The sequence below is a fragment of the Colletotrichum higginsianum genome, chromosome 4 (genome assembly GCF_001672515.1).
Source record: "Colletotrichum higginsianum IMI 349063 chromosome 4, whole genome shotgun sequence".
Classification (NCBI taxonomy): domain Eukaryota; kingdom Fungi; phylum Ascomycota; class Sordariomycetes; order Glomerellales; family Glomerellaceae; genus Colletotrichum; species Colletotrichum higginsianum.
Window position 1 is genome coordinate 2,180,299 of NC_030957.1, and position 21,492 is coordinate 2,201,790.

The following is a 21,492-nucleotide window of genomic DNA, read 5'->3' on the forward strand; positions in this document are numbered from 1 at the left end:
CGACTGGTCACCGACGCACGTACCAACTTTGGGGACACTCGATAACTGCTTACCGCCGGCGTTGTGGCCCCGGCTCCCGGCCAGTCAAGCCATCCCGCAATCACATCATCGCGCTCCAGTATTGCTTCATCAGCTAAACAGCGGGCATCCGAGTTAAATCATCTTTTCCAACGCGACAAATTTGCCGAAAACACAGCATCGGCATCGACGGCTCATCGCACTTCCATGGGCGAGGATCATATCTTCCGACGATCCGTACCTTTTCTCCTGCGCATCCGCGTCGCTTCCGCCCCCTTGTGCGACTGTCTCTTCGGTCAGCCTTCATGCCATGCCAGGCGAGCGAGTTTTCAGCTGAGTCGTGTCCTCCTCCCTTACTGCATACAAATGATCATCTGATGAACCATCACATTACACGCTAATGCCTCTCCGCACCCGTTATGTGCATGTTGCAGAGTGCATTGCTCGGAGCTTTGGTGTTCAAGACAGGTTTCCGTATGGGGGTAGCCTGGACATCTAGCCCCGAACATCCCGCCGTCAGACTCACGGCCACACACGGTACACACGGTACAAGTGTGACCGCCAAGCTAATGATTGCCACCCTCCCTCATCCTTTTTCGTTGGAGCTGGGCAGCTGCAAAGGCTGCAACGAGCCCGCCCGGGCCAACCCTCAAATCACATCTCATCCTGCCGAGCTGAGACATTGCTTGGGGGGTCTCCCTGCTCTCCAAAGCACAACGTCACGTTCACTGACGCACCAACCAACAACGAACAACAAATCAACCTTCCCTCGTCGAGAAGGCTGACAAGATATGCGTCAAACCAGCATATCAGTCCAATGTGGTGGGAAAAAAGGCGTCCTGCAATGCGGTTAAGCGCCCTGGACCCTGCCCACCGTGTGCTGACCAACCTTGCCTCTCTTCTCACTCACCACACATACTTGTATACGACTGGTAAGTCAAAGGCCGTATTACCTCAAGAGTCCACCACACTTCAGAAAGTGAACCCGTGAATCGGCCGTCGGTGCCTGCGATCGATGATCGGCCAGAACATCGAACCGCCCGCCCGCCCAACTAGTTATCCCTTCCCTCTCTTTGGCACCTGATTGATATAGATGAGGGGAGCCGCAGTCATCCATCCCCAGGTTAACAACCATTGAGTACCTGTAAGTATCTGATAACAGCATAATAACCGCAAGCAGCCAGCCTCCTACCCACCCACCATCCCTCTTCCCATGGGGCCAGTCCCCCCCCCCCCGTTTTCCCCAGATCTTGTCCCGCCCCTTGGGATGATGAATCAAGGTCTCGAATGTCCTCACATGACCATCGTCGCGTTTCGCCGCTGTCTCTTGGCATCCCGCCCGAGGCCCACGGGATCACACGACTCCATGGCATCCGCAAGGCTACCTCAACCTCTTTTGGCCCTTGTCAACGCCGCATCTCACCACACACTCATTCAGAAACAAGACAAGAAAGACACCACACACCTCGCTGCCGCGGGCACGCCGTCTACCGTCAGCACAACTGGCAAGGGCCTGACACACAAACTGGAGGGGAACAAGTAAAAGGGGAATCGGCAGCAGTGCGGATGTAACATCTCGAAAGTTGATCTAAATCGACAAAGAAGCGACTCGATGGGGGAGTATTTCTTATGCAACCCTTTTATCCTCGCTTCTGCAAGACTCTCCCCCGCCTACTCTCTAGGGGGGGTAAGCAGTAATCCAACGAAAAAGGTCTGTCCACCCACCCACCATCCAATGATCGTTTCAGTCGTTGTGGTGCTTGCTCATCATGTTCTACTCGTACAAGCAATATTCTCCCAGTTGATTGAATTTTTGTGTTACCCCGCAATGCAATCTCGCAAAGAAGAAGAATAAGAAAAAGAGAAAAACAAACCCCGCCCTCGCCTTGCTTGTTCCAAGTAACATCCGTCTCATGCATCCCGGAGAGAGAGTAAAAATATCCTGCTTACCCACGCGACATTGCTTCATGCCCAACCGTCCCATCAATCCATGTCTCATTCACTCTTTCTTCTACTGCCATACGCCGGTTTGCTGCATCTTATTGCGTGCGGTAAAACTTCTTGTACAAAAGATGCAGCAACAGGTTGACGTTCAGCTTGAGGCTCCCTTCGAAAAGGTTCATGAACTGATGCGCCTCAAACTGAGCCTGCAGCAGATCTTCAATCGGTATGAGGGCGCTCGCTCCTGGCATCTGGATATGGCCGCGGGATCCTTCGAGGGAGAAGACGCCCACTTCGTCGCACGAGATGGTGAGGTTGACCCTCTCCCAGTCGGTGACGCCACTCCACCCGACGAGCACGCCTTTCTCCGCGAGAGCCCGAGCGCTATATTTGTAACTGCCAAACTTGGGGACCCGCCCGCTGCGTTCCAGTTCGCGCTGGTGGTTGTACTGTTTGGTGAACGGAAGGAGAAATCGTTTCTTTCTGGAATGACGAGATTTAGTCAGCTTATGGCGACACACCTGGACCGTGCTTATATTGTGGAGAGATGGGGAAGGGCGGGGATCCGATCCGTCCGGGTTCGGAGACATGGACAGACAAGGACATGCGTTGTGGTTGGAAATGAAAGACTTACCCTTTGTTCTTTTGCAACGTCGCCATGGCTGACTCAATGTAGTCGTCATAACTCTTGCGCTGCAGTTCGAGGTACTTGGCCTTCTCATGCAGATTGGCAAGAGTTGACCGGACTCCGTCCAGTTCGCGCTGCCGTTGCACGCGTCTTCGGCTCTTGGTTCGGATGTCGAGGGCGATGGCGTTGAGAATGTCTTGGTAGTAATTGTGCTTGGAGATCCTGCCCATGTGCTCCAGTCTCAAGATGTTCTCTAGAGCTGTCCGCTTCAAGTCGTAGTATGACATCCGCGTCACGTCCACCATGTGGGCGTCCGAGTACGCGCCCCTCGTGTTGGCGTCCTTTGCGAAATCGTCATGCAGGACTGACCGCCACTTGTGTTCGTCCTCAGCGTTAACGGGCTTGACAAGGATCTCCAAAAGATTGGCGCCGGTCTGTACACGAATAATGTACAGGATACATCGCTTCGTCTCCATGAAAAGGGCCTTAACCTCCGCCTCGGGGTCGTCGATGTCGTGCAGCTTCGGCGTGAGATACATTTGGATATCGGATGATCCTGCCGCAAGCATCTCGCTCTCGTTGTTCTTGGCACTGCCCAAGTCTTGCAAAATTTCCCGAAGAACGTCGTCTCGGTTGGGGCATATTGTCGGAAGTTCACCAGCAACCAGGTTGTGGATGGCGAAGATGTCCGTCATCTTGATATACAGCGTCGGCTTGTTTTTGGAGTACAGGTCGTTGAACTCGTCGATGTCGAAGTTGCGCTCTGCATCTGGGACCGAGATGAGCTCGTGCGTAATCTGAGCCAGCCGCTCCGTAGACTCGCCAACGAAGGCGTTCAGCGGTTGGAGGTAGATATTTTCGCCGCCAAAAGGCCTGCCCGACGCGATCTGGCCCAGCACCTTCGCGACCTCGCCCAGATTACGCTTCTGGAGAGGGCTCAGCTGCTTCTCGATAACTCCGACGTTCTCGGGAGCAATGACAGCGGGCTGCATGTAGAGGCGCCAGAGCCAGTTCGTGACTATCTGTAGGTGGTGATGTTGCGGTTCTTTCTTGAACTGTTGGCAGAGGGCCTCGAATAACTGGCGGCACAGGAAACGAAGACCGTAAGGCATCTTCGGAAGAAGATCTTCAAGAGCCAGCAAGTACTGGTCACAAATTTCTCTGAGGTCGCGAAGATGGTCGATGAAAAGGTCTCTGGTTTCCGGGTCCTTGATGGCCATCTCTCGGGGAACATCCAGGGGGCGTCGACTGGGACGACCGGTCCTCAGCTCTTCGTTGTTGATGGCTGCCCTGTAGATTTGCAGAGGGTCACTCTCGAGATCAAGAGCCGGGTCCTCTACAATGTTGTCCCGCACAATCGGGCCAAGAAGTTCTCGAAGGTATTTACGGTCACGAGGGGACCGCGAGTAGTTGGCAAGGAGCTTGGTCCAGAAGAAGTTGCCTCGCAGATAGTCCTGCAAGTTTCTGCTGCCCTCGACTTCCTCTCGCATAGACCGGGCAAGGAGCTTGAGGAGGTAGTACTCCTCGCGGCGCTTCTGGGCGTAGCCGAACAGACCCATCATAAGATGCTCGATGCGCTTGCATTCCTTCTCAGGTGTGCCTTGTTCACGGATGCGCTTGAAGAGGCGTGCGAGATATTGGGGCTGTGTTTGGAGGTTGAAGAAGAGCTGCTGGTACGACTCCAGTTTCTTCCTTGAACTCTTGTTCAGGGCCTTCAAGTCGAAGTGGTTGGTTGATGAAATTGACGAGTTCGCCAGGAGACCGATGGAGTGTCCGCCGTAGTTGCTCTGATGCCGAACAACCTCGTCCAGGGTGATCTTGTTTTTGACGAGGAGTGCAATCTTGATGTCCAGCTGGTCGATATATTGCTCCAGCATCTCATTCTGGCGTACTTGCTGAACCACCGTCTTTCGCATTCTCTCGAACTCCATCTCCTCGTTGAAATCGAAGTCGCTATCGTTGAGAAGATGGACAAAGTTCTTGACGGCGTTGACTGGTGGGTCCTTTCCGTGTGTGAGACTCTTGTACGCGTCTCCTTGTATCTTGGCGCGGACGAGGCTCTGAATCTTGACGACCTTTTGCATGTTCTCGTTGAAGAACCGTTTCTTCTCTTCAAATTTGGCTCGGACGACAAAAGCCTTGGCAGCGGCTTGCATCTCGACGATCGCGCCCTCTTCCTCTTCGAGATCCGAGATGAGGTTGAAAACGTCTCCTCTAACCATCATGGCGCGCGCAAGTCCCTGAAGCTTCTGGATTGCCGGAGTGTGGGACTTGAGCTCCTCGAGAATCTCTGCGTGTTGTTGGCGATGCTGGTAGCCCCGTATGCGTGCCTGGAGTTTGGTGGTCTTGGGCTCGGCGCGGGACAGCGCGTCTTGTTCAGCAGCAACGCGGTGTCGCTCCAGCATCCCTCGAATGAGAGATTGAAGGTCAATGAAAATGGCTTCATGGCTGTTCAAGTCATCGAGCATCTGAGCAACATCTCGTCGAACGGCTGAGGCTCTTGCGTGTGCTTGAAGGCCCTCGATTTCGTTGGCGTGCTTGGCGAGCTCTGCCTTTGTCGCTGCGACTTCAAAACGGGCCGAGTTGCCCCGGGCTATCGCTTGAAGGTGCTCAATCTTGGCAGTGTGTTGATTGAGTTCCGCCGTTGTTGCTGCAGTTTCGCTGCGAAGCGTCTTGCCTCGGATTGCTGCTTGAAGACTCTCGACCTCGGGTATATGTTGACTGAGTTCAGCCCTGATGCAGTCGACTTCGTTGCGAAGCGACTTGCCTCGGATAAGTGCTTGAAGGGCGGTCCATTGCGATGCTGAGCCTTGGAGATGCCCTTGCTCTCGCGAAATCTGATCCCTAGTCAGCAGTGCCCTGGCAGCAGCCTGGAGGCTAATGATGCTGTCGGTTTGTTTGCCCAGAACCTCAAGGTCATCAGCAACGCGCCCTCTCAACAGCATTCCACGGACAGCTGCTTGGAGACGTAAAACCTCTCCAGATGTTTGGACAGTTTCCTGCTGTTGGGTAACGAGCTCCTTACGGACCAAGAACCCCCTGAGAGCTGCCTGAATCTTGCGGACAGGGCCTGCATGGCGGGCCAACTGAGATCTCTTGTCTCGTACTTCATCGCGGACCTTCTTGGCCCTAATGAGACTCTGGAGCTCCAAGATGTCGGGCTCCAGCATCTTCCAGAAGCGTTCTTTGCTGGCCATCCTGTTTCGAACGAGAAATCCGCGGGCGAGGCTCTGTAGGTCGACCGCAAAGCGTCTCATCTGAAGCCGGTAGCCAATGATTTGACGGGTGAAATCCGCTCGGATGCGGGATTGTAGATCGATGAGCGACCCTTCGACATCCCAAAGCTGCTGCATGGTATCTCCCAGGCGCATTCGTACCACAGCTCCGCGAGCCTGGGCCTGCAGATCAACGATTGATTCCTCGTTCTCGCCCAGTTCACGGTCGATCCGCTCCTCTTCGGTCTCTTCGGGTTCAGGGGTTGCAGGCTCAACACCAAAGTCGGCTCCCATGTTGCCGAAACTGGGCATGGTAACCCCAAGCTTATCAAGACCTTTTTGCATAGCCTCAAGCTCATGGTGCTCAAATTCAAGCTGTCCGACAAGGTTGCCGATGCGGAAGTCTACTATGCCCTTTCTGAAGAGAAGCCAACTCAAAGCGTGGATGCAGTAGATGACTTTGGGAATATTTTTCTTCTCGTACAAGTCAATCAGCTCGAACCTGAAGAGATCTGGGAGTTCAACCTCGTCCAGATATCTGAAGAAGATGGCGATGTTGTCGGAGTGTCGAAATTGAAGTTTTTGGTGCCGGAATATGCGAAATCTTCGGTCGGGATTGAGAGCCTCGACCACCTCGGCGAGTGTGACTCCGTCGCGCAGAGCCTCCTCTAGCTCGACAATGGGTGGAATCGCCCTGTGGATGACATCCTCGATCCATTCCTTTGCTTCACCAATATGGCAGAGGTATTCGTAGGCCTGAAGAAACTGACGCTGCTTGTCCATCCAGTTCCGCCCTTCCCATCCGTATCCGCCGGTGCGCTGGCCGACGCGGCTCGCATTCGACTTATCTGCCCTTTGCAACCTGCGGCGACCTCTCAGGCCCACCACTTCTTGCGCGGGTGTTGTGATTGCAAATTCTTCGGCAGATTCGGACTGAGCAAGCTTGGATAAAGTGCGCAGCTGGCTGGTGGAAGACCGGCCCAACCTTTCGAGGTCTGGACGGGCAAGCGCCGCAGAGTGCACCGTAGGAGGGGATTCGTTTGCGTGAGGCAGGGCTGTGCTACCCCGAACCGAGTCGGAGCGTCCGAGTAACATCGAGTTTGGGCGGATTGTCAGAGTTCGTGATAGCGGTGTGGGAGATGTGCCGCCGTCGTGTTGAGCGTGTGAGAGCTTGCCGCTGTCTACACTCTGCGTGCGTTCATGTCGGTAGCTCGGACGGGGTGGTGAAGGAGTCGAAGCCGTCGTCGGTACGGTAGGTGATGGCGAGGCGGGAGCTTGTGGAAGTGGTCGGAGAGACTGCCGAGTCATGGAGTAGATGTTGTTGTCTTGGTCTCTCTTGCGGTCTTGGTTCTCCCCTCCAAATGAGACCTGATGCAAGCGTGAACCATCACTCTTGCCCCTCTTATGAGAACTTGGTAACGAGTAACCGCTGGGAACTGAAGATAGTTGAGTGCTCGCTCTGCTGGTCTCAGAGTACAGAGAGTAGCCTGAAGAAGCGATAGAAGACGCGGTAGAAGACTGACGGTTGACGTTGCCAGGGTAGTCCAGAGTATGCGACTGTCTGAGAGGGTGTGGTCGGTGCGACATGGTGGGCAATGATTAGGATACCAGAGGAAACCTGTAATCGAAAATCTGGGGGCTCAGGAATTCGGATGACAACATTAGGGCCGCCTTTATCGGACGTCGGTGGTCGTAATGGTATGCGGCGAGATGGATAAGGTTGGCGTCGGGGTCTTGTCTGTCGAGCGGACTGTTCGTCTCGTGTTCTTGTGTGAGTTGCAAAAGCCGAGGGAATTCGAAGAAGCAGTGCTGGTGGAGAACGGAAGTCGAGCTCTCAAGACGGGCCCAGAGCGCGCGCTGCGCAGACCAAAAATAAGAAGAAAAAATAAGAAATGTCGACGACACCGAGGGCGAACGAGGTCGACGACACCGAGACTGATGATGGGGAGGAATATTGCGGTAGAAGATTAACGATGAACAGACAGCCGGGCTCACGTCGTCAGTGCAGCCACTGCCATTCAAAGCGCAGTCGCAATCTCGTCTAGGTGACCGGGTGTGAGTGGGATGTTGGGTCGATTGAAGGTCGGGCAATGGAGGGGGAGGGTGGGAGAGTGGGAGGGAGTCGGGGCCTGTTAAGGCAGTTTGTTTGTTTACTGCTGCAAGTGGAAAGCGGCAACCAGCCCCTTGCAACCCTGTTTTGTCGTGTGGCCAGGGAAATCCGGGTGGCTTGTGGCTCATGGTGGCCCCTGCGTGGCATCCACCCGGCTTTTTGAAGTGGGGGCAGATGCACCAATCTTCCGTTGCACGGCCCTCTGCCCCGCCTCCGCCCTCCGTCCATTGGGCCATCGTCCGGTTTTCACTGGGCCAGGCGCTTCTGCGGAGAGCTTCAACCCAAGAAACGGCAACAACACAATGGCCCGGTGAGGCCCAAAGCTGCTAGGTCGATGATCTACACACTAGACGGGTGAGTATTTACTACCCAGGCAGTCCCTGGAGCAAAAGGTCGTCGTGTGGGCTAAACTGCTGTCTTCCTCCATCCCTGATTTGACACATGCTATTTCCTGCCCCATCTGGAGCCTCTGACACGTCGACCAATCTAACCCTATTGTGTGTCGTCTTAGAAACGTTGCCTGGTACACAAAACGCATTGGGAAGACAATTGCCGTTGGTTATTGACATGATTGTAGTTGAAGTCAAGGCCTGCCTTGAAGCCTGGGTACAGTAAGAAGCGCGCCTGCATGATCACAAAGTGACGACTTTTTCAGTGGCTGATTCGGCCCCTTGTCTGTGGCACCATTGTGTCCTGGCTGCATCGATGCTTGACAGTCGACCTGGGCATGTCAATAGTCTCAGCATCTGACGGCACCAGCGGTAATGACGTTAGATGGCCAGTTGCGAATTAGCTCTGAGCTTCGATAGGGTTGCGACTCCATCGACGCGAACAAGTAACAGATCCAAGTGCAGGCAAATATGACACGAATATATACCGCTGCACCTAGTCATTGTGTATCCCTCGTCCTCGGACAGCGCGAGTTGTGCCACCCGTTGTTATCGTCTTCTTTCTTTTCTTTGTTCCTTCTTCCCTGGCGTAGCTGAAACAGCCAATCGAGGCCACCCGTCTTGATAAGGAGGGGCTGGGGTTTTTTCTCTCTCTTTTTCAGCGTATGTACCGCTTACCTAGACCTTCCCTGGAAGCTTTGCTACATTGTTATAACGTTCAAGGAAAGCACTCACAGATCCTGTCACTTTTTAGATAATCATAACAGGTAAGGTGACAGAAATGCCAGTCATTCGGAACGGGTTTTAGGTAGTCTTGAGTCGTCCACTTGCCTGTGCTTCATTGGCTTAAAGTCCGTGGCATATCACCTAGACATCAGCCACAAGTCTCAACTGAACGCTACCTGCATGTCAAACAACAATATCCACAACTAGATACTTAACTGAAAAGCAACAGCAACAGCAACAGCGAACTACCACTTTTGGTGATGAGAACGTTGGAGTTCCCCAACGGATGGCGGCGCGGAAGGAGGTTCGGAACTTTGGCATTTCTAACACTTTATAGGGCACACGGCATGCCTGTCGCTCGACAGGCCAGGCTTTGCCCGGTTCGGTCGGGTCTGCGCAACTGCAGCAAGGGTTATTGTTGGCCGGTTGCCCTGGCCAACCAGATGCCACAAACCTTGCACCAGCGCTTTTCGACAAGACCATTCGGTTCTCGTGTGCGGGTTTAAAAAATTTCAAACGAATGCAATATTGAAAGAGCAAACATGACAACACACCTGCGAGAGGGGCGACGCAAACCTGTCTTGTCCAGCCAAATAGACAGAAGCATCTGAAAGCATTCAATCTGAACACTGAAAGTACTCTTCGCCGCTGGACCACCAAAGGCCCGCTGCTGTTGCGTCATACCATCCATAACCTTGGGCCGCCAGTGCTCCTTACATAATGCTGGGCTTACCGTACTTGTCATGACCAGGCACTGCTACGCTCTCGAAACAGCCCCAAGGACATCGGGCAACCAGAAACAGTCGGTGTTTGTTTCTTTCCAACCTGTTACTTTTTATCTAGAAAGTTTGCTCTCTTATGTAGGTCACAGGCGAGCTGGAAGCCGTGCGCATCAATCCGTCCTTGAAGCAAACAAACCGGTGTCAGGGCCGGCCGGGCGATGATGGTTGGTCGACAATTTGTTCAGGCCGCTGTAGAGCACAGTTCCTTTAGAGCTTTTCGGGTTGCGCCGCACTGTGAGCTCTCACCGCCTGCCGCAGTTGCCCCTCGTTTTCGCCGGTCGCGCAGCGCTCAGGGTCCGTTCACCTTAAAAAATTTCCTGCGGGGTGTCGTCTCAAGACTTTTTTCTCCTTCTTTCTTACGGGAAGAAGAGACATAACAAACCTTAGTCTTCGAATCGGCCAGACTTTATTTTCTCGTTGCATTCGAACGACTAGCAGTTCTTCAACTCCGTTTTTTACCTCTTCTTTCTCTTGTCCCCTTGAGAAGAACAGAAAAAACTACCTCCTTCAAGATGCCCTCCACCAACGGAATCAACGGCGCCAAGGTGCTCGACTCCAAGTCTGCCCTCCAGGTCTTGAAGGAGTACGAGAGCCGTGATGGCCTCGACATCTACGAGCTCATGGACACCAAGAAGCACGGTGGTCTGACCTACAACGACTTCCTGCTGCTTCCCGGCTACATTGGCTTCCCCGCCTCTGCCGTCGTCCTGGACTCTCCCGTCACCAAGAGAATCACCCTCAAGACCCCCTTCGTCTCCTCCCCCATGGATACCGTCACCGAGCACGAGATGGCTATTGCCATCGCTCTCCAGGGTGGTTTGGGTGTCATCCACCACAACTGCTCGCCCGAGGAGCAGGCCGACATGGTTCGCAAGGTTAAGCGGTACGAGAACGGCTTCATCCTGGACCCCGTCGTCATCAGCCGCGATACCACTGTTGGCGAAGCGAAAGCTCTGAAGGAGAAGTGGGGATTCGGAGGTTTCCCCGTCACAGGTTTGTCCACCCGCTTGATTTTTTTACGATCCTCTCCCCGCTTTCATGATTACAAACCATTTCAATATAACTTTCGTTCCACCAATTCGACGACCATGTCGTTCTGAGGAGACCTAATACACTATGATCGAAGCTTTCTATATGACTTTTGTGCTACTGCAGCTGCGTTGGCAGAGAACACGGCTAACAATCGTCTGCAGAGACCGGTAAGCTCGGCTCTAAGCTGCTGGGCATCGTCACGAACCGCGACATTCAGTTCGAGGAGGATCCCAGCCAGTCTATCTCCACGGTCATGGTCACTGACCTGATCACCGCCCCCGCCGGCATTGATCTCCCTGAGGCCAACAAGATCCTGGCCAAGTCCAAGAAGGGCAAGCTGCCCATCGTCGACAAGGACAACAACCTGGTCTCCATGATTTCCCGCTCCGATCTTAACAAGAACCAGCACTTCCCCCTGGCCTCCAAGTTGCCCGACAGCAAGCAGCTTCTCTGCGGTGCCGCTATCGGCACCCGCCCCGAGGACAAGAACCGCCTCAAGCTCCTCGTCGATGCCGGCCTCGACGTCGTCATCCTCGACAGCTCCCAAGGTAACAGCATGTACCAGGTCGAGATGATCCAGTGGATCAAGAAGGAGTTCCCCGGCCTCGACGTCGTCGGCGGAAACGTCGTCACTCGTGAGCAGGCTGCCACCCTTATTGAGGCCGGTGTCGACGGTATCCGCATCGGTATGGGCAGCGGCTCCGCCTGCATCACGCAGGAGGTCATGGCTGTCGGCCGACCCCAGGCTGCCGCCGTTCACTCTGTCAGCAGCTTCGCCGCCCGCTTCGGCGTTCCCTGCATTGCCGACGGTGGTGTCCAGAACGTTGGCCACGTCGTCAAGGGTCTTGCCCTCGGCGCTTCTACCGTCATGATGGGTGGTCTCTTGGCTGGTACCACCGAGTCCCCCGGTACCTCTTTCGTCTCCCGTGAGGGTAAGCTCGTCAAGGCCTACCGTGGCATGGGCAGCATCGACGCCATGCAGGACAAGAAGGCTGGCAGCGGCGGCAAGGACAGTCAGAAGAGCAACGCTGGCACTGCCCGTTACTTCTCCGAGGGCGATAGCGTCCTTGTTGCCCAGGGTGTTACCGGCTCGGTTGCCCACAGAGGGTGAGTTTATGTCAATGGCTCATTCATGATGCTCCCAAATGCTAACTGTCTCTAGTCCCATCAGCAGATTCATTCCCTACCTGGCTGCTGGTCTGAAACACTCCATGCAGGACTGCGGTATCCAGTCCCTCAAGGAGCTCCGCGAGTCTGTTGACAACGGCACCCTCCGCTTCGAGCTCCGTACCTCCAGCGCCCAGATGGAGGGTAACGTGAACATGGAGTCGTACGAGAAGAAGCTATTTGCCTGAAAAACGGCAATGTAGCACCTTAGACATGATGGAATGGTTACGAGATGTGAATGGGAATCTAGAAAAGGGTTGATGAAAATCACACAAAAGGGAACGGCCAGGGAGGACAGGGAAAAACAGGGGATTCTAAAAACGAAAAGCCTCCCCCTCGGGGGTACATACTACCTGTATACACAAGCAAAGAGGGGCGAAGCAAAGATGGCTTTTGGGATAGGACGGCAGTCATTCAGTATAGCGGAGTTTTTGGAGTCTACTACGGAAGGGCTTGAACCGCCTTGATATGATGCAGCGTTCTGGATTCCAAAATCTACTCGGGGAAGATATTCTACAAACCAAACTTTCTATGACAAACGAAACCAATTAACCAGGGCGACAGATGCTGCTGTGATGTCGTTCTACTTGTGGCTTAGGCAGATCGTCTTTTTGCCAACCTTCTGCCAGCGTCGGACCCATTCGCGGCACGATGGCTATCAGATGCTGATGTAATTTGACTGGCATATATCAAGGAAGGAACACGCACTTGCGAAAAGTCGCTAAAGAAAGTGAGGTTTTTCTGGGCCATAATGCGAACAATGTTTTACAGCGGTCATTACCTCGTCATATCCTTAGCATGAGGAGATCAGATCCCCTTTCTCCTTTACTTAAAAGATCGGGGGTAGTGGCTGGATTAGGCACGACGGAAGAGACAACACTGGCAGGCCCATCATTTTGTAAACTGGATTCTTGTCTCTAATACGCTGACCAGCCCATGCAAGATGCAACCATTCGTCGTGACGCTGCTGAAATGCCGCGTAAGAAAGCAGGAAAGGGACAAAACCCCTCGGTAAAAAGAAACAATGCTTTTATGGTAACCACCCGAAACAAATAATGACCGCAACAGCCTTCCCATGCTAGACGCCAGCAATGTGGGGGAATTATAGATACATGACCCCTCGACGGTGAGAAACATGAACAAATTAACGCGTGGGTGCACCGCGGAAACCATCGTCAAAAGAAAGCCCAGTCGTGAACCTCGTGTTTATTTGCGTTTCGGCGGAGACAAACCGGCCAAATGATCCCGCATCCCCGGGTTTCGTGACGGGACGGAAAGTAAATGTCGTTATAACCTATCACAGGCGGGCGAGTTATGTGACAATTGTTGTTTACTGAATATCGTAACGATTGCTGTAGTGTTGTTGCTTCTAGGTGAAGTGGCAGGTGGGCTGGGCGCGCTGTCCTACTTCGCCCGACGGGGCTGCCCCGTCTGGTGGGGCAGTTGTGGACAGGTCTGGCTGGCTCCATTCCGCACGGGGCCGGATCTATCCCGGGCCCCAAGGTCGCAGGTTCGATTCCAACTAACCCATCTACAGGAGGACCTTACCGCGACTGCGCAACTGTAACCCAGCCGGCTGCAATGCAGTAACACTCTACGACCGGGAAGGACTGACAGCGTCGTATCCCGCCGCGCCGTTCTTGGCCCCGAGTAAAGGCGCCGTCTCCGCCAACGCGCCCTGCCCGCTGCCGGAAGCGACAACGCTGCCCTCACTGACGTATCCCTCGTCGCTAACGCTCTCGTCCTGCTCCTCGTCGTCGCTCGCGTCGGGCGTCTGCGTAAGGGCATCGTAGTCGAAGAGCATGTAGACGGGGATGGCGCCGAGCACCGCCGTCAACGCGAGAAACCAGTAGGCGACGATGACGTAACCGCGGGCGACGCCCCAGCTGAAGGCGGCGCCAGCGGCGGCGGGCCCGAAGGCGCGCCCAAAGCCGCTGAACATGGTGGCGAAGCCGTTGAGTGTGCCTAAGATGCGCAGCGACGAGGCCGAGTTGGTGAGCAGGATCGTCATGCAGGGGAAGCCGATGATGACAGCGAAGGCCTTGGTGAACATGACCACCATGAGCGCGGCGTACTGGCCAAAGTTACTCTCGAAGAGGACCACGTAGGGAGTGAGAATGTAGACGAAGGGGAAGGTGACGGCTGGAAGGGTGCTTGTTAGTCAGGCACAGTCTGGTTCGTGGAAGCGTATACGCACCACAAGCACGGAAGCAGCGAAGGACACCGAAATAGTTGCAGAGAGGAGGGAAGACAAAGAACTGGATCACGCCGCAGGTGATGCCGTAAATGGTGAAGATGGTGCCGATGCGGTCCGAGCTGAGACCGAAGCCGCCGGAGAACTGGAAAGGCAGGTGGGTGTTCTCGGGATTGTGGACCTGCTTAGGGTGATGGAGAAAAACAGGAAGGATCTGGTCATATGCAACAGAGTGCAGGGCGAGAAAGGTGTAGCAGAGCAGGTTGATGCTCGTCTGCGCGGTGAAAACCTCCTTCATACTCGGCGCCTCTGCGGACTGCTTGCTGTCATCGAGCGGCTGGGCCGGGGGGTTCAGCTTGGTAGGGACCAACGGCGCCGTTGCCTCACCGTCGACGAAAGAAGTGCGCCGGACGTGGGCATGGTGGTAGTTGTGAGGGCGGGAGCGGCGGAACGGGCGGGTGAGGCGTTCGCCCAAGAGGAGACCCCAGTCGGGCTTATGGCGCTTGCTCTCGAGGGTTTCCTTTAGGAAGAGGGTGGCCGTCGCGACGGAGATGAGGAAGAAGACAGCAGCGATCAAGTTCGGCAGAGCAAACGGGTATGCGTTAAAAAACCAGCTGTCGCCGAACAGGGCAGGGAAACGGCGGGCGGGGTTGGCGAAGAAGCCGCCGAAGGCCGGGCCGAAGATGGAGCCAACGGACCAGATCAGGGGCATGATGGAGAACGCTCGAGGCTGCAGCTCCTTCTCGGGAACCATTTCCGCCACCATAGTCCGGATGATGCCAACTGAACCATGATACTATTAGCCTTGGGACACCGATAGTGACGGGAGGCACACGCACCGTTTCCGTTTCCGCTGCCCAGGATAGCTCGCACGACAATTGCCATCGGCAGGCTCGTGGACATGCCCCAGACAACGAAGAACACCATGGTCGAAATCAGACCGATGATGATAGCCGGCTTCCTTCCGATCCGATCGGAGGCTCTACCCCACGCCACGGCGGTCACGCTCTGGGAAAGTGAGAAAACGGCGGAGGTGTAGCCGGCCCATTTTGCGACATCGTTCTGTTCAACGCCGAAACTGCTGATCATTTCCGGGAGATAGGGAAAGACGGACGTCAAAGCGAGGGGCTCCGCGAACCGCGCAATAGCTGTCATCTAGTCAGCATTGTGTTGCATATGTGCGCAGAGCAACAACACTCCATTCATCATGAGATGGTCCGAAGCCAGTGGTGGACGAGGCGAGTATTGTGACGTCTGCTACGTACGGGCCACCTTGGGCTCGGTGACGTAGTCGAACTCCATGGATCACATTGAGCAGGCAACTCGGGAGATCAATACCACATATGCGTCGCATTTTCGGGGTAGGTTCTGATTGGGGTATTTGTGGCTAAGGATAGGGCGGCGGCAGTATGGCGACGACATGCCGGTTTTCAACTGTCCAAGTCCTCTCGATCCCACCGAATGCGATCCCACGACTTCCGTAAAGCCTCCCGTCGCATGTAGGACTCGCTCACTCGTCGGCACTTGCCTGGCACTGGATGTCGTCCTTGAGAGGGTTGAGGTTGTTGCGATGGTAGTTAAAAGCAATCGCTGAGACTTGTTCTGAAATGTACTGGTGTCTTACCCAAGATGGCCAGTTGCTTTGATGGCAACTTTGGCTTCGTTGGTTTGGCCATAATGACACTGCAAAAAGGAGCAAGCTTCCTGGAAAACGGTAAGAACTATACAAGTTCCTGGGAAGCCGAGATCGCGGTGTCTCGAGATTTCGGGACAAAACAAGGGATCCGAGGCAGGTATCCTTGAAAGAGCAACGATTCTGTGTGCGCTGTTGCGGCGGAACGGGATGATGTCGAAGGTGAGCACACTGAATATGGAGGAAGCAGGGTAGCCAACACCTTTAAACCAAAAAGTTCGTTGGAGAATTGGAGAAGGGAGAGAAAGAGTCACAAGAACGTCTAATACAGAAGAACCATGGTAAGAAAAGGTCGGTTCGTCAAGCGCAAAAAAAAAAAAAAACCCCGGCAACGATCCACTTTAACAACTGCAGGCTCGCGGCTGCACTGCGCTGGACAGGGAATAGCGTGGGTATATAATTCATGTAACCGGAGTCATGCCCCCCAGCTTCCTGCAGCCTGCAGGACTTGGGAGGGCGCAAGAGCGCGGAGAGGGTCGTCTGCCAGATCCTTTTCCTACTCGACGCCGATCCCCGCGCCTCTGCTGACGGAATATTCCCATGCATTCACTGGCCAGAAGGGCGGTTGTTTTTGGAGGGGCAAACCACTTAGCTACTTGGGAAAATGGGGACGGGGCATTTGGAAGGCCTCGCCTCCTGGGGGTTACCGTCGCTAGTGTGGTAGAAGGATGGGAAGGGGGAGGGGAGAGGGGCGGCGTTGGGAAGTGGGCATTCCCGCTTGCCGTACCCTTACTTGGCGTTCGAACATGTGTGCGTGCCGTAGAATGAATGGGCCGCGGCATCCTAGCAGAAGCCGGCTAAGGATAAAATGCTCAACGTCGAGCGCGAGACGCGAGCAAAGTGGCCAAGGAGCAATGCGGCGGCGAGTGAGATGGGATGACTGTGGACATCGTGTGTCTCGGATGGGACCAAGTGTGATACTGAAGGGGGGACGCTGTTCCGGCGTGCGTGGCGCCCCGTGTCTGCAGCGCTCTTCTCAGGGTGCAATTCTCTGTGAGCCGAAGCCGGTTCCCTGTTGTTAAAGCAAAACGGACGTTGGCCCGGCCCAGACTGTGCGGCTGGCGAGCGGGCGAGCGGGCGGGTGATAGCAGGGAACGTTGCAAGTGGATGGATGACCTGGCGTAATAACGCTATGAAGGGTTGGCTACCAGGTTGGCTCAAGACGATCCGTTGTCGGCGGAGGCTTGGTCAGCTTGGTCAAGTTGGAGTCGGTGAGGACATTTGCACCGGGCACGGGAAAGGATGGCCGGTAGTGCAGCTGATAAGTGGTGCTCCCCTAAAGTCGCCGCCTCAAAGCCAAAAAAAAAAAAAAAAAAAAAAAACCAGCATAAGAGATGGGACGAAAAAACCGAGGTCACCCCCCCGCAATTGCCATGACGTCCAATCCTGCCGGTGGGGGGCCTCTTTTCCCGCCGGCGTTTGGCCGACTCGCCGAAGCCGGGGCCGAACGTCGGGGCATGTGCGACGAGGCTGAATAATCATCTCTCGAACCCACCGGAACAGGGAGCAACCTTTGTTTGTGATGGACAACGAAGCAGCGACATCATTGAAGGGCGTTGTCCTGCAAGGCTATCCCGAGACATGCACACACACGCTACTGAATGCGACGAGACCACACCGCCATAGTGGAAGATGTACAAGGCAGAAAACTGAAAAGCCAATATCTGATGCATTCAGATCGCATTTGTGCCAGATTCGGGATGTGGTCGCTGCGAGGCAGCGCACACGAAAAGACTGACTGGAAGGACCCAATCAATTGCGTGATCACCGGTGTTAGCCGAATCGCCCAGTTGAGTTCGCCCGCGGAGGAGGGTGTGTGTGTGCATGTGTCTTGGCTCGAATCAGAGGCGACGACGGCGCTCTTCCAGCTGAAACTTAGAAAAGGGAACATAACAGCAAGATCATGACGACTAATCTGTGTATACGTGTGTCACTTGTGATGTAGTTCAGACTAACGGGCGGAACGTGAGACGGTCGAAGCGGCGTCACGGGACGGATCCTGGTGCCCGTCTGCGCAGTACGGAAGTTAGGTACTGAGCCGAAAGCATTTCGTTATCGCTATCAGTCTCTAGTGAGTGAAATCGGCACCGGACCGCCGCTGACCCGCAAAGGTTCCCTTCGCCTGAGTGCCCTAACTAGGAAGGAGGCCAAGCAAGTCATTAGTCGATGGGGCCCAGTAAAACCAGAACCGTTCAATCACGTTTGTAGGCGACAGTGCCAGTGGAGGTTTCACCAGGCGGCGGCAGCCGATCGGCAAACTGCGCTGATGCTGATAACATGGACGAAGCACGCCATGTTCGCAGCAACTTCAACTCTGTCTCAACGACATCTCTGGCAAGAAAAGAGGACGCAGAGATATTTTTTTCTTGAAGTGCTTCAAGATGGCACACGAGTAAGTCTGGCTCTGTCGCAAGCGTGAGATGTTGTCCTTGTGGTTTAGAGCTTAATGAGGGAGCGGCGATTGGGGCTAGTGTGGTTGAGCGCGGCCGCCGATGATGCAACCATCGTCGTCAGCCACACGTGCTGCCGCGTCTCACCTGTGCTACTCCTCCTGCTCCTCATCCTCGTCACCAGAACCACAACTGGGCGGCTGCCAGCGCGCAAGCCATGTACCCGAGACAATCATACTGACAACAGCACAGAAATCGCTACGACGACAAAATGTCTGATGAGCGGACGCCGCTGATCACCAATGTTTATGTTGGTGCGCCGCGCCGCCGGTACCCGAACCATGTCCTCCGTCGCTTCTGCACTGTCGCGCTCTCATCCATCCTCATTTTCTGGTCCATCTTCTTCGTAATCGCCCTCTTCGTCGACGAGCCGCCTCGTCACCACAAACACCATCGTCACGGCTGGTCCTGGACCAACGACGTCAACCGTGGTCCCATCACCCATGAGGAGGTGCAAAAGATCCTGTTCGAGGTCCCTTCTTCTGAAAAGGCCGAGGAATGGAGCAGATATTACACGGCCGGCCCTCATCTCGCCGGTCAAAACTACTCCCAGGTAGGCTACCTGGGCGGGAAATGTTTAAGGGAAGCCCACTTACTTACACCTTCGGGCAGGCTCTGTGGACCAAAGAAAAGTGGGAGTCGTGGGGCATCCAGTCCGACATTGTCTCCTACGACGTTTACCTGAACTACCCCATCGATCACAGCCTTTCTCTGCTTTCCAAGTCCAAGGATGGTGAAGAGTCCTCGTGGAAGGTGGAGTTCAAGGCCGCTCTCGAGGAGGACATCCTCGAGGAAGACCCATCGTCCGGCCTGGAAGACAGGGTGCCAACCTTCCATGGCTACTCTGCCAGCGGCAATGTGACGGGCTCATTTGTGTTTGTGAACTACGGCACTTACCAGGACTACGAGGACCTTGTCAAGGCCAACGTCAGCCTGGAGGGCAAAATCATCATCGCCAAGTATGGTGGCATCTTCCGCGGCCTCAAGATCAAGCGCGCCCAGGAGCTTGGTGCCATCGGTGCTCTCCTGTACAGTGATCCCGGCGATGATGGCAAGGTCACCGAGGAGAACGGATACGAGGCATACCCCAACGGCCCTGCCCGCCACCCGAGCGCCGTTCAGCGCGGCAGCGCCCAGTTCCTCAGCCACAGGCCCGGAGACCCCACTACCCCCGGTTACCCCTCCAAGCCCGGCGTGCCCCGCGCTCCCGTCGACGACGCGACTCCCTCCATCCCGTCTATCCCTATCTCATACGCTGATGCTCTCCCCATTCTCAAAGCTCTCAACGGCCACGGACCCTCAGTGACAGATTTCAACAAGTACTGGAACCGAAACCTCGGGCTCAAGTACAAGGGCGTCGAGTACAACATCGGCCCGTCGCCTGACGATGTGGTTCTGAACCTCTACAATGAGCAGAACTATACCACCACGCCCCTCTGGAACGTCATTGGCATTGTGAACGGCACCATCCCTAACGAGGTCGTGGTTATTGGCAACCATCGTGATGCTTGGATTGCTGGTAAGTCGACGCGCTCAAAGGCTGCTTCCCCGGAGAAGACTGACGCGAAGCAGGTGGTGCCGGCGACCCTAACAGCGGCTCTGCCGTTCTCAACGAGGTCATCCGCGGCGTCGGCATCGCAGTCGCCAGCGGCTGGAAACCCACGCGTACCATTGTCTTCGCCAGCTGGGACGGCGAGGAGTACTCCCTGATCGGCAGCACTGAGTGGGTTGAGGAATACCTCCCCTGGCTTTCTCAGGCGTCGGTCGCCTACGTCAACGTCGACGTCGGTGTTCGCGGCCCTCACTTCAACCCATCCGCCGCGCCCCTTCTCCACCGTGTTCTCCGCGAGGTCACCCACCTCGTCCCGTCCCCCAACCAGACGGTCCCCGGCCAGACGGTGGGTGACGTGTGGAATGGGCACATCAGCACCATGGGTTCGGGCTCCGACTTTACCGCCTTCCAGGACTTCGCCGGCATCCCCTCACTCGACTTCGGCTTCGGCGGCGAGAACGACGAGGTCGTCTACCAGTACCACTCCAACTACGACTCGTTCCACTGGATGAAGGAGTTTGGCGACCCGGGTTTCGTCTACCACCGCACCATGGCTCAGATCCTCGGCCTCGTCGTCGCCGAGCTGTCCAACGTGCCCGTCATCCGTTTCAATGCGACTGACTACGCTCACGCCCTGACGGCCTACGTCGACCAGGTCGAGGCCAAGCTCTCGGCTGCTGAGCCCACTTCGGACGAGGAGCTGTTCCGCATGCGCGCCAGCGTCGTCGCCGCCGATGCTGACGCCCGCGGCTCGTTGTCGCAGTTCCGCGCCTCCCTGCAGATCCTCCGCACCTCCATTGCTGCCCTGCGCGAGAAGACGGAGAAGCTCGACGCGACGGCCAGCTGGGTCGACTGGGAACTCAAGTCCGACATCCCCTGGTGGAATCTGCTGCGCAAGATCAAGGTCGCTCTGGCCTTTGTCTGGGTCAACAAGTCCTACAAGGGCTTCGAGCGCCACTTCTTGTACCCGGGCGGCCTGGATGGCCGCAGCTGGTTCAAGCACGTCGTCTTCGCGCCCGGCCTGTGGACCGGATACTCTGGCGGTCAGTCCATCTCTTTCTATCAATTTGCCCCTTTGTTTTGCCTTGTGGTCCAGCCGAGAGATAAGAATACTGATATCGTGACTGCAGCCGTCTTCCCCGGTCTCCAGGAGAGTATCGACGCCAAGGACTTCAACAACGCCCTCAAGTGGACCGGCATCATCAACGAATGCATTGCCTCGGCCACCAAGAGCATTTGAAAATCATGTCTAGCCGACGTTGTTCCTAGCAACACCATGATAACAAAAAATAGCTTTCGTAGCTTGTATGGATCCTGAACTTCATATACTTCATAGCGTTTAGCCGAGCAAACTTTGCATAGCCGCATTCATCAAGTCAACCTAGTTGCATGAATTTGCCAACGTGAGCTTCGTGAATAAGTCCCGATGGTCCAATCGCCGGAAGGTCCGAGGATTGGTAGTGGTGATGAACACATGCCGCGTCTTGCCGTCCCTCCCCTACACCTGGACTATCACTGTAGAACATGGAAATGAGACAGAAATTCGGCATTGCGTCATCTTTGAGCATTCGATAATGAAATCTATGCCTTCTATC

At 55.2% G+C, this 21,492-nt stretch overlaps 4 protein-coding genes across 4 annotated transcripts; 2 read left to right on the forward strand and 2 right to left on the reverse strand.

The window, feature by feature from the left end:
- Window positions 1-2,057: 2,057 nt before the first annotated feature.
- CH63R_05971 (GTPase-activator protein for Ras-like GTPase) lies at window positions 2,058-7,389 on the reverse strand (the record flags this gene model as incomplete). The annotated part of the gene is made up of 2 exons (XM_018300946.1): window positions 2,058-2,442; window positions 2,594-7,389. 2 exons carry the CDS (start codon window positions 7,387-7,389, stop codon window positions 2,058-2,060), a joined length of 5,181 nt encoding a protein of 1,726 aa, XP_018158796.1.
- A 2,932-nt stretch (window positions 7,390-10,321) lies between these two features.
- Window positions 10,322-12,196, forward strand: CH63R_05972 (Inosine-5'-monophosphate dehydrogenase; the record flags this gene model as incomplete). Its single annotated transcript, XM_018300947.1, has 3 exons — window positions 10,322-10,802; window positions 11,003-11,948; window positions 12,004-12,196. 3 exons carry the CDS (start codon window positions 10,322-10,324, stop codon window positions 12,194-12,196), a joined length of 1,620 nt encoding a protein of 539 aa, XP_018158797.1.
- A 1,406-nt stretch (window positions 12,197-13,602) lies between these two features.
- CH63R_05973 (Major facilitator superfamily transporter) lies at window positions 13,603-15,504 on the reverse strand (the record flags this gene model as incomplete). Its single annotated transcript, XM_018300948.1, has 4 exons — window positions 13,603-14,150; window positions 14,206-14,985; window positions 15,042-15,350; window positions 15,468-15,504. The coding sequence occupies 4 exons, from the start codon at window positions 15,502-15,504 to the stop codon at window positions 13,603-13,605; spliced, it is 1,674 nt and encodes a 557-aa protein (XP_018158798.1).
- Window positions 15,505-18,276: 2,772 nt separating this feature from the next.
- On the forward strand, window positions 18,277-21,137 carry CH63R_05974 (PA domain-containing protein; the record flags this gene model as incomplete). The annotated part of the gene is made up of 4 exons (XM_018300949.1): window positions 18,277-18,287; window positions 18,538-18,898; window positions 18,958-19,864; window positions 19,918-21,137. The coding sequence occupies 4 exons, from the start codon at window positions 18,277-18,279 to the stop codon at window positions 21,135-21,137; spliced, it is 2,499 nt and encodes an 832-aa protein (XP_018158799.1).
- Between the last annotated feature and the right edge of the window lie 355 nt (window positions 21,138-21,492).